The following is a 12,426-nucleotide window of genomic DNA, read 5'->3' on the forward strand; positions in this document are numbered from 1 at the left end:
GGTGGCTCGGCCCCTCCGGCAGACCCTGGCCGGAGGAGTGGGCGGTAGGCCGCACGTACAGGAGAGGGGCGGGGGTGGCGAGGCGGACACCCCCCCCCCCCCCCCCCGCCAACACACACGCGCAAGAAGGGGAGACTGGAAGGGAGCCAGCGGCTTCCGCTCATCGCCCCGACCGCGTCCGTGCCGAGAGGGCGAACTGGGCGGGCCTGACAAACGGGTGCTGCTGTCCCCACCTGACCTCCTCACTGTCTGTCATCTGCCAGGGGCCCAGGCTGGTGCTCTCCAGGCCGCGCTTGGTGATGCGGGTCAGTCACCTTTTCCTTAAACTGATAGCTATTTATACATAGTCATAAGCAGAGGGAAAAAGCCAATGAAATGAGAGTTGTTTTGTTTTAAATAAAGTAAATTCAGCTTTTAAAAACTGATGTTAAAAAGTCTTATAAAAGGATGTTAGCTATGGGTTATAGTTTTTTAAATTAATATCCTGTTTTAAATAGAAAGGTTAGTAACCTTATGAGCATCCATAGGTTTCATTGTGAAAATTTATTGGCAGCGAAATACAGACACTGATTGAATCACAGCAAACATTTACTAGTGGTTACACATCTAGTACAGGCTTCCCAGGTGGCGCTAGTGGTAAAGAAGCCACCTACCAGTGCAGGACAGCTTCAGTCCCTGGGTTGGGAAGATCCCCTGGACTAGGGCATAACAACCCACTCCAGTCTTCTTGCTTGGAGAAGCCCATGGACAGAGGAGCCTGGTGGGCTACGGTCCATAGCGTCGCAAAGAGACACAACACACACACACATCTAGTAAGTGAGCTATTTTATCCATATTTCCTAAATTTTCATGTTTCAGAAAGATGATTTTCTATTTTGTGTAGTTTGAAAAGCCTTGACTTTAGAAAGTTATTTCTAAACTTTCTGTCTGGTGTTCAGCTGTCTTCTCAAATTTATTTTTGAGGCTTTCATCACTTGTTCCATCTTTCTCTTGCTCTCCTCACTTTGTTACTGTACCCCTCTTTTCATTCGGATCCTGTGAGGACCAAATTTTGCTGTGTGCATTCTCACATTTTCTGTTTTGCTCTCTAATTATTCTGAAAATCCTGACTTTTTATATTTCTGCCTTTTGAAATCCTGTTTATCTAAATGCCTGATTCAGTTGCCATCTTCTAAGAAATATTCCTGAATCCCCAAGTGATCATTTCTTCCTTTTCTTCCTTTTATCAGAGAATTTTTTTTTAATCAGAGAATTTTTTGTTTGTTCATTGTAAAATTAAATATATTCAACCTTGTATTATAGTTGGGTTTTTACAGTTAAATTTATACTAGATTGTAAACTTGTTGTAATATCAAGAGCTATCCTGTTTAGATAGTTTCTAAACTGAAATATTGAGCAATCAGAATATCCTTGAAATCCATATGTGATACCAAAAAACACTAATCATTAGAACTTGCCTTATCAGGTTTTAAATTAGTACTTCTTTAAAAATCTATTTTAATAAAGAATTTACTGTATTTAGATATGCAACATGATTAGGCACTGAACTACTGTCATTTTTAAAGTATGGACATAAACATAAGGTCATTAATTTTGAGTCACCTTTTTTTCACCCCATATCTTTTGGCTTGATCTTGCTCTTACACCTATGTTTCCAAGAAAAATAGTAGGTTTAGAATGATTCTGTTGGAATTTGTCACTGTAAATACACAAGTTTTGTTTGGCCTGATAGTATAAAGTTATAATCAGCAACACACACACAGTACTAATACTAAGTCAGCTGTTTAGTATAGTTAGTTGTACTATATAGTTCCTTCTTAAGCCAAGTTTTGTAAATTCTCTAATGTTCTTATAGGCAACTCGAATTTAAACATTATATATTTTTTTCTTACTAAAGTGAGATTTCTCAGAAATTTGTTAGTATATGTCTTACTCTAGTTTTTATATTTTTTAGGTTGCAATGAATGTGTATGAATTATCATCAGCTGCTGGATTACCTTGTGAGATTGATCCTGCCTTGGTGGTAGCTCTTTCCTCACAAAAATCAGGTAAAATACATTAGTAATTATGTAGTAGTCTTATTAAATAACCAGGGCAACACAAATATAGATGTAATGCTTATCTGTTCAAGTGTCTGCTTTATATCAGTGGGGTTTTTTGTTTTATTTTTTTGGTAGTTGGAGTATATCAGTGCAGAAAATACCAAGATCCTTGTCTTCTGAAGCTTATGTTATAGCACAGTCATCATAGAGATTAGATATTTAAGTCTTAAGACTGGGTAAGATTAATAAGCCCATTTAGTGTGCAGAGGTGAGGAGGATCAGAGTCTGAGTCCTGGGCCACTCTCAAGTTTAAGAGTTCAGGGAGAAGAGGAGGAACTACCAGAAGAGAAACTGGGAAGGAAGGATCTGTGAAGGAGAAGAAAACCAGGAGAGAATCCCTTCCCTTTGAGTGAAAGGAATGGTCAGCTGTGTAGAATTAATAGGTGTGACAAGAGCAGTGTCAGTGGAGTCCTAAAGACAAAAAGCTCATTAAAGAGGGCTGAAGAAAAAATAGAAGAAAAGAAATTAGAGATAATGAGTATAAAACAACCCTCTGCAAAGTTTTACTGTATAAAGGGGAGCAAAGAAATAAAACTAGTAGCTAGAGGCAAAAGTAAAATCAAGAGAAGAGTATTTTTCAGATGGGAAAATAACAGTGTTTGTCTGCTGATGGAAATCATCTGATAGATAGAAACATTGTTATCTAGAAAATGGTGTCTTGAGAGTTCCCTGACAGTCCAGTGATTAGGAACTAAGATACCACAAGCTGTGGCACAGCCAAAAAATTTAAAAAAAAAAAACACCCCTAAAACATAAATTTTTTAAATGTATAAAAAATATGAAAGTGTGTTCTATTTTAATTGGACTAGAGCTACTTAGCATAGAAAGCCTGTGCATTGTTATGTAATATTAAATATTTGAAATATTTTAAGATCAGCCCTTTAAAATTTATTTCTCAGAATTCTAGTTTTTTCCACAAAGTAAAGTGTTTCATCTATTTCTGGTACTAACATGCTTTCCCCTACTTCCTTGGATGTAACATGGTGTTTGACCGAGTTCATGAGTTCTTTTTTGATTTGACATTAGTCTTGTTTCATCATATATGCAATATGTTCATTAGAGTCACATGGATAATTATTGCACCTAGCTTGACTTGCCAGGGCTGCATTTTTTATAGGCAGCTAGGTTTAAGAACATTTCATTGAAGTGTGTATAATTGATTGACGGTTTGTGCCAGTCTGCTGTACAGCAGAGTGACTCAGTTACACACATAAATATTCTTTTCAGTTGTGATTTATCACAGCGTTTTGAATAGAATTCCCTGTGCTGTATAGTAAGACCTTGTTGTTTGAAAATGAAAGTGTTAGTTGCTCAGTCATGTCTGATTCTTTGAGACCCCATGAAATGTAGCCCGTCAGGCTCCTCTATCCATGGAATTCTCCAGCAAGAATACTGGAGTGGGTTACCATTTCCTTCTCCAGGGGATCTTCCTGACCCCGGGATTGAACCTGGGTCTCCTGCATTGCAGGCAATTTCTTTACCATTTAGCCATGAAGGAAGCCCATGCCATATTATAGATTCCACATATATTATATGGTATATATTCCACATGATACCATATGGTGGTTGACTTTTCTCTTTCTGACTTACTTCATTTAGTATGATAATTTCTAGTTGCATCCATGTTGCTGCAATTGGCATTGTTTTGTTCTTTTCTATGGCTTCATCTATTGATGCATATCTTTATCCACTCATATGTTGATGGACATTTGGATTATTATCATGTTTTGACTGTTGTGAATAGTCATAAACAGCTAGATTTTTCAAATATATTAACTCTTGTCTGAAATTCTTAATTATATATAGTTAGTGGAGTGACTTGAAGTTCTCAGGTATCAGATAAGTGAAGTACCTAGACAACACAGGTACCAGATACGTGAAGTACCTAGATAACACACAATTTTAGTATAAGGATACAATAAATATTTTAGATAAATCATTTTAAAATAAATATTTAAAACCTTTGGACAGTGTTACTTATATTCATTTATGACTGGTTCCTCCTGTCTTCTAAAATGAAAAGGTTAGAAATCCAATTTACACATTTATATCTTTTAATAGTAAATATCAGATCACATGTATATCTATTTTAGAAAAAAATTGAAATTTTTGGATGATTTGGCAGAGTAAGTTAGATAATTTTCTATACTGAAACAGAATTTTCCTATTAAATAATTTATTATTAGTTATCAAGTAGAAGATTTTAGGGTTCTAGTTATTCTAAATATATTTTTAGTCCTGTAACCTTACAATTTAAAAAAGAAAGAGGACATTTTGCCTTACTGTTTTTTTAGATGTCCTTGAAATATGCTTAACGGCTTGATAAACGGCTGATACTATTGTGTATTATTTCTATGCATTCTATATTTCTTGTAACAAAAGTGTAATCAGCTCTATAGAGACTCAGTAAAATACATAAAAATTAAAATGCGCTTTTTCTGCTTTAGATCAGCTCTTAACTAATCTTGAAAGAAATACCTTGATGTTATTTGTAATTTTTCTGCCTTAGAAAACATAAGTCCAGAAGAAGAATATAAAATTGCCTGCCTCCTCATGGTCTTTGTGGCCGTTTCTTTGCCCACACTGGCCAGTAACGTGATGTCTCAGTATAGCCCTGCTATAGAAGGTAATAGTAGTTTTAAATTGTTTTGGCACTTGGAAAGTTATGAGCTTTGATATAGTAGGTACTTTTCAAGTAATTGTGCTTTTTTTTTTTAACACAATAAGTGGATTAAGTTTTCCTACTTACTAGATGTGTAATCTTACAAGACTGAATTTTTCTTTTTCCAAGCCCCAGTTTCACATATGCATGTGGAGTGTGTACATGTGAGCCTGTGGGTGCCTGCATGTGTATGTGGCAGGGGACAGTGAGGGGACTATCCAGCTCTTAGGGTTATTGTAAGGATTGAATGGGGAAATGTTTGTAAAGCGGCTAAGCAGCTGATAAGTTTCCAAGACAGTGTAAAACTGACGTATGGTTTCTTTTAGGGGTTTTTGAAAATGTGCCTGTTCAATACAGCTATGGTTGTTGCTCTCGTCTACACTATTTTTAAAAGCACTAGTTCTCATGAAAGTGAAGAGAGGGCCAGGCAGGTCATGCCTCAGCTCTGTTTTTAATCACGCCGCTATTTATGTAGATTATAAAGTCATTAAAGATTTGATATTTTGGGGTCACACAGAAACCACACACCCTATATGCACTTTCTCAGGGCACTGCAACAACATACATTGCTTGGCCAAAGCCATCAACCAGATCGCTGCAGCTTTGTTTACAATTCACAAAGGAAGCATTGAAGATCGGCTTAAAGAATTTTTGGCGGTATGTATAATCAAGCAAAATTCATGACATTTTTTTAGAGAAAATTAAAAATCACAACTATGGGGTGTAACAAAGTAAATTCTCTTAATTTATTTATTTTTGGAAGAAGAGACAGGTAAAGACAGGGCATTAAAATCAAGGAGCAGTTAGGTTGGCATTTTTCCCCTTTGGCTAGCAGTCTCTTGTTTCTAGAGCCCTGCAGTATGACATTTTTTTCTGAGCTGATGTTTGGATTGCTCTAGAATTGTGCCTAGTGTTTGAAAGAGAAAAAAAAAAAACTAAAGGAAAATTGATACAGAGGATGAATGTTCCCTCTAAAAGGATGTGTTTTATTTATTTCCATTTATTTGGAGAAACTCTGAATGGAGACAAACTCAAAAATAAGAATACTACTCACTGCCAAAAGAAGGTAGTAATGCTAACTCTGGCCCCATGAAGTACTGCGCTTCGTTTCTGTGCTAGTGTAGCTTTCTTTCCTTTATCAGCGTACTTTTTTCATATTTTACTTGAAAGACGCACTTGTGATTTAAGAACACTAGAATATTTGTGTCTTTTCAAGTTATAAATCCTGTTAGCTTTTTAAAATTCTTTTTTTAATTTTTCAAGCAAATGTAGTACTAATTTGAGAATAAAATAACATCTTTTTCAAAGAAAACAGTATTGAGAGTTAAAATTTTTCTTTTTCATTTTACTTCCTTCATTTAAGACTTAATGTCTTAATCTCACTGTAGTATTATTAACTCAAACTCAGTGTGAAATTTTCTTATTTGGAAATTAAGAAATATAGTTAGTACAGATGTTGGGAAGAGAAAAAGGAATTTAAATTGTTGTGTTTTTTTTTTTTTAACTTTTTCTTTAAAAAAATAAGTTTTAAAGACCAGTAAGAATATTTGATTACCTTAACCAAATATTTATTTTTCCAATAATGAAAATCATTCTAATAATTTTACAGTATAATTTATTATCTTTGTGTCTGCTTATACCTTAATAGCTCTTAAATTGTTGCTTAAAAGTATAGAACCTAAGCTCACCTTGTGATTGAAATGTGTTGCAAGTTGAAGCATACTGAAAATAAACAAATAATCTGGTGAAAGTTTTACTTTAAAAAACTTATTTACTTAAAATATATGTATACTTTTAAGCTTGCATCCTCCAGTCTACTGAAAATTGGCCAGGAGACAGATAAAACAACTACACGAAATAGAGAATCTGTTTATTTACTGCTAGATATGGTAAGTCTTATTGTAATTTTTGTTAATCACAAAAAGTTGCCAGTCATTCCTGATAGTCTTTTCTTGGTATTTTAGTCATTAAATGGAAATAAGAGCTGATGTACTTTTTTGGCCACTTATATTCACTCCACCCAAGCCACACACTTTCTAATAGTTGCTGAAAAGACTGCCATATGGTAAGGATATCAGAAAACAACAGAATGAATCATCATTACCTGTAGAGTGTTCTTTTATAAATAGTTTTTCAACTTATTGGGAAACACCCAGGCTTTATGTTTCCTATTCTTCCTAGTTTCATCTCTTCCAGTTTTCCGAATGTTCTATTTTTTGACTCCATCTCACCCATCTGATAAGATTTCCTGTAACTTTCTGTGCCTAGTCAGTTCCTTCTCTTCGCTGCCTGAAGCCAGCTGTGCTTGTTTCTGTAGTGTGATTGTTTCCTCACTTAAAATAATTTCCTTTATCTGCTGAGGTCTATGTCTCGCCTAATAATGATGCAGCGTACTTTGTAGCCAAGATCCTTTTTTTAGATAGACTTTGATGACTTTAGCCTAAATTGATTTTTCTTCTCTTTTGAAAATTCTAGAATTTAGCAGCTTTCCACTTAATCATAGATGGTCTGAGGTTTGATTTGGCTTGTTAGCTTAGTGTTGCATTCCCAGTTAGACTTGATGATATGGACCACATTTTAAATAAATAGTATATTGTTGAGGGCAATGCAAGTACTTGGTATTTCCTGTTGATTAACTGATTTAATTGAGAAGTAGTGATTTAAAATGTTTTGATGCATGCACTATGGCACATTTACATTTCAGATTTTAAAGTAGTTTTAAAGTAAAAGTAAAAATTTATATGTGTTCCCAATAAGAGCAATATAAAATTATGCTTTACTCATTGTCAGTAAATGTTCCCATTATAAATAACTTGAATTAATACATTTTTGGAATTTTTCAGATTGTGCAGGAATCCCCATTCCTGACAATGGATCTTTTGGAATCTTGTTTTCCTTATGTCTTGCTGAGAAATGCATACCATGCTGTCTACAAGCAAAGTGTTACATCCTCTGCATAAAATACCTACTTATTGAAGACAAGCACGCATTTTTGTCGCCTCTGTTTTACCTGTAAACTGTGGAACTGTTAGACCTGAAAAACAGTTTTGTGGATTATAAATTTCTTTCATATGGTTGTATTTTCTGATCATCAGTTTCTTAATATGGTTGTACTTCAATATACTTGGTTGATTTAGGTTGCACATTTATGGAATTCACTGAAATTATTCCAATAATTTTAGAATATCATTTGTTTGAAAAACATACATTCTCTATGTTTTTGATATTTGATAATGAAAAAAAAATCTTTGCTTGTTTATTTCTGAAAAAGAATTGTATTTAGTGATTATTTTACATAGTGATATTATAGCATTCATTGTGTGTAAATTATTTCATATAGGGAAGAGTTCTGACCTGTACCTACTATGGTTCTTATTGAAAACAAAACTGGATGTGCATTTCTGTGATGTTATGAATACATTTCTACTTTATTTTGAAACATTTGCCAAACTAATTACTATAACACTATATAACATTAAAAGTGTTCATGGACTGCTTAGCATTAGAAGCAGACTGTGTCCCCAAATTCTAAAACAGCAGCAAATGTTGTTGCCTGTATAAAGCCTAATAGTAATTTTTAGACTAATTTCCACATTGCCCTGTTGGCATTAGCACTACCATTGCACCCTGCTGTATAATAAACAATCTTAGACATTTATCAACTGTTGATACAAATGTTAGTCCCTAACCACTTTTTATATGTTTTAAATTTTTGAAATTCAAGTGTACCTGCCATAACAAAATAAACACTAGACTATCACATTTTGTAAAATGGAAGTTTTTTTGTTTAAACTTAGTAGTTTATTTTAGGTATATCTAAGTAGCACATTGATACTAGGTCACCTACTATAAGATTTGCTTAAATGTTTTGAAAAATACTCCACTAGAAAAAATATTAAAATCAGAAAATAAAGTTGCATAACATTTTTTTTAAATTAAGAGCTAAAAGGAAACTGGTGTGCCATCAGCTTATTAATGTTTATCAGTGAGAAAATGGACAGATTTATTTGAAAGATTAGGGGAAAAACATGGAATGATCACAGAACTAATGAAAAGGTTGAAAACTTTTATGGGAAAGATATAAAGAGCCTATTGCTTGGCAGTTGACAGGGAAGGCAGAGCACCTCATTTAATTTCAAAACTAAGTGGATATTTTGCTCTTTAATTAGCGTTGTGAAGACTTTTTCTCATGAGCTGCGTGTCTGGATATCATAGAGCTTCTGTTGTTCACAGCTTATATATACACTGGTAACTTGTGTTAAGATAAAAGAAAGCTACTGTGAACTTAGTTATAATTTTTTTGTAGTTCAGATACTGGAATGAAATTGAAGTGCCACAAGACAATATTTTGTTAATGGTTTCTCCAGTTTATATTTAAAGCTGGGAGTAGTTGTCACTATCTGTTGAAAATTTCCAGTGGTAAGGAATTTTTTAATGAAATAGTTTTAGACTTGAAATAACCTAAATACACAGTAAACAGTTGAAAGTAAGATTAAATGCTGTTTGCTCTGAAATACTAGGATCCTAGAGCGGTAATAACTTGTCAGTAGTAATATCCTCGAAGGTAAAAATAGGCATTTTGAGTATGTATACTTCCATTGGGGCAGTATGTGGAAGGGTTAAGACGTTATTTACCCCTCTTCAGGTGAAGAAAAAAAAATCACTCTTTCATAGTCCTGTCAAGTTTATCTTGCCCCAGTTTTTTTCTCATATACCTGAACTGACTGACTAACTGGTGTACTATGGGATTGTTCTTTGCAGAGTCTTTCTACCCCTCCCCCCAAACAAATTTTTAAATAAAGTTAAAAGTAAATTGACAACTACTATTTTTAACATCTTGTTTGTCTTAACTTTTCTTATTTTCTTCTAAATTTATACTGCAACATACTATTGTTTTCTCTACAGTAATGTAATCATAACATATATACTTAACTGTAATCTTATTTATTTCACTCAAGTAGAAAAAGTCTTTGATATTTGATATTCTTTTTAATGCCTCTTTGTATACCATAACTAGTTTCAAAATTTCTTTTGGATGAACATTTAGGCAGACTTCTTCTTTTTCATTACAGGCATACCTTGGAGATATTGTGGATTGAGTTCCAGGCCCCTATAGTAAAGTGCATATCACAATAAAACAAGTCACATGAATTTTTTTTATTTTCCAGTGCATATAAAAGTTATGTTTACACTACAGTGCAGTGTGTTAACTGTGAAATAATAGTATGTCTAAAAAAAACACATGTTAATTTAAAATGTTTCATTGTTAAAATAATGCTAGCCATCATCTGATAATGCAGAGTTACTACCAACATTCAATTTATAAAAAATGCAGTATCTGCAAAGTGCAATAAAGGAAAGCGCAATAAAAGGAAGTATTCCTGTATTATAAATAATATCTTGGTGAACTTGGGCATTTATCTCCTTTAGCATAATTTCTTACAAGTAAAATTGCTTGGTGGAAGGGTGTATACATTTTAAACATATTAAATTTCCCTTCAGTGAGATTATATCAGTTTTACACTTGTGTATTTGAGTATAATTTCCTCCTATGGTAAACTGTTGATATATACCAATTTAACTATTGTTGATGCAGCTTTGCCTCTTTAAAAGATGAAACATAAATGTTTTAATTTGCATATCTTTGCTTATTAGTAAAGTGGAATATCTTTTTTAAGTTTATTTGTTGTTTTTATTTAATGAATTACTCATTTTCAAGTGGAATGGTCCAAAGATTTTTTTTTAAATGCTAATGGGACACGTTTGCATGTTATTTTTGTGCATGTATTTAGAATTGACAACACCCCAAACAATGTTAAATATAGTGATATGACTATTAAAATATACTCCATAGCAATTCATGTTAGTATACAGCTACTTTGATTACTGAATTTTAATTGACTTTAGGAGTATAAAGCATTTATTTTCAAATCCAAGTTAAGAACAGCATTGCTTTAATACAGGTATATACCTGTTAAAGAATGAAGGAACTTCCCTGGTGGTCCAGTGGTTAAGACTTCAGGCTGCAATGCAGAAGGCCTGGGATTCAAACCCCGGTCAGAGAACTAGATCCCACATGATGCAACTACCATATGTTGCAGTGAAGATTGAAGATCAGACCTGGCACAGCCAAATAAAAATAAATTTTAAAGAAATGAAAAGATATCCAATTTAAGTGTATAAACTACAGAGTAGATTGAAATTATGCCAGGACACTAATTCCTTAATTCTAAGTTTAAACTGTCAAACAGGTGTATTGGAAGTTACACACTAAGCCAATTCCAAAAGGTACACTGTATGTAGGAAACTATCTAAAAATTTTAACCTCATTTCTCAGATATGTCATTTTGAAAACTTTATGTTCTCAAGTAAAGCCATCTACCAATCAACGGCTGATTCATGTCAATGTATGGCAAAAACCACTACACTATTGTAAAGTGATTAGCCTCCAATTAAATTAATTTTTTAAAAATCTACCTATCAAAAGGTGAAAAGCTGTAAGGCTTTCCTTGCCTTTCGTACTGATAGCCTGGTATACATACTTAAAAAAAAATCACTTTCCCTCTAAATTGGTGTAATTAATACTAACCTTTTAAATTACCAATAAAATTGCCAATTAAATTACATCCTGTAAAGTTAACTTGTAAAGCTCTTTATATTTTAATGTGTTTGCTGAATTTGTGTTTCTATCATTCATTCCAGCACAGACTTCATTTTTTGGAAAGTTCCCTTTTTACAGAATACTTTGGAACCTAGGTAAAGTGGCCATTTTATTATTAAATATTTCAGAGGAAATAGAAATTAAATCATATATTAAGTGTAACTAAAGGAAATCACTCCTTAGCTGTCATTAATCCATCTTATCTGTATTTACTGTAGTCACTACCTGTTTTTTAGATAGAGCTAATGCAGGGTTTCTGATCACAAAGTGTCCTCTGTTCAGTCAGTTTGAGAGCATATGTCTGAACTGTCGAGGATGAAAGAGATTGCCCCTGCCTTCCAGGATCTTAGAGTGAACTTTGTACTGGTTTAAGTCATAATTTAATCAACTGTTTGTTCTCTCATGCTACTGTTACCAGATTCTTAAACCACGCCCCCCACCCCAAATAGTAAAATATTAGGTGCTCACCACCATAGGACTAGGGCTCTGGTATTTATTCAGGAGAAAAGGCAGTTGGAAACTTAGAGTTAAGGAAAGATTGAGTCCAGAAAATTAAGTCAGAACCTGGCTTTGTGGGTTGTAATTGGCACAGTGCTATGGTGATAGTTGTGAGTCTGATGCAGCTGAGTAAATCGGCTGATGCTGTGCTGTGTTTAGTCGCTTAGACATGTCTGACTCTACGACCCCATGGACTGTAGCCCACTAGGCTCCTCTGTCCATGGGGATTCTCCAAGCAAGAATACTGGCATGGATTGCCATGCCCTCCTCTAGGGGATGTTCCCAACCCAGGGATCAAACCAGGGTCTCCTGCATTGCGGGTTGGATTCTTTACCATCTGAACCACCAGGGAAGCCCAAGAATACTGGAGTGGGTAGCCTATCCCTTCTCCTCGGGATCTTCTCGACCCAGGAATCAAACCAACGTCTCCTGTGTTGCAGGCGGCTTCTTTACCGGCTGAGTTACTAGGGAAGCCCAAGTATTGGCCAGATGAGATAATGTAG

At 34.3% G+C, this 12,426-nt stretch overlaps 1 protein-coding gene across 2 annotated transcripts in view; it reads left to right on the forward strand.

Annotated features, from left to right (window-relative positions):
- Nucleotides 1-9,584, forward strand: part of NCKAP1 (NCK associated protein 1) — a 70,569-nt gene extending 60,985 nt beyond the window's left edge. For both annotated transcript variants that reach the window (XM_020899462.2, XM_070475912.1), the window contains exons 26-30: nt 1,955-2,048; nt 4,612-4,728; nt 5,312-5,421; nt 6,564-6,653; nt 7,608-9,584. In XM_020899462.2, the coding sequence (XP_020755121.2) occupies nt 1,955-2,048; nt 4,612-4,728; nt 5,312-5,421; nt 6,564-6,653; nt 7,608-7,724 (528 nt within the window). In that variant the 3' untranslated portion in view covers nt 7,725-9,584. The remainder of the gene's footprint in view (nt 1-1,954; nt 2,049-4,611; nt 4,729-5,311; nt 5,422-6,563; nt 6,654-7,607) is intronic.
- Nucleotides 9,585-12,426: the final 2,842 nt, after the last annotated feature.

Source organism: Odocoileus virginianus, chromosome 13, assembly GCF_023699985.2.
Source record: "Odocoileus virginianus isolate 20LAN1187 ecotype Illinois chromosome 13, Ovbor_1.2, whole genome shotgun sequence".
NCBI lineage: Eukaryota > Metazoa > Chordata > Mammalia > Artiodactyla > Cervidae > Odocoileus > Odocoileus virginianus.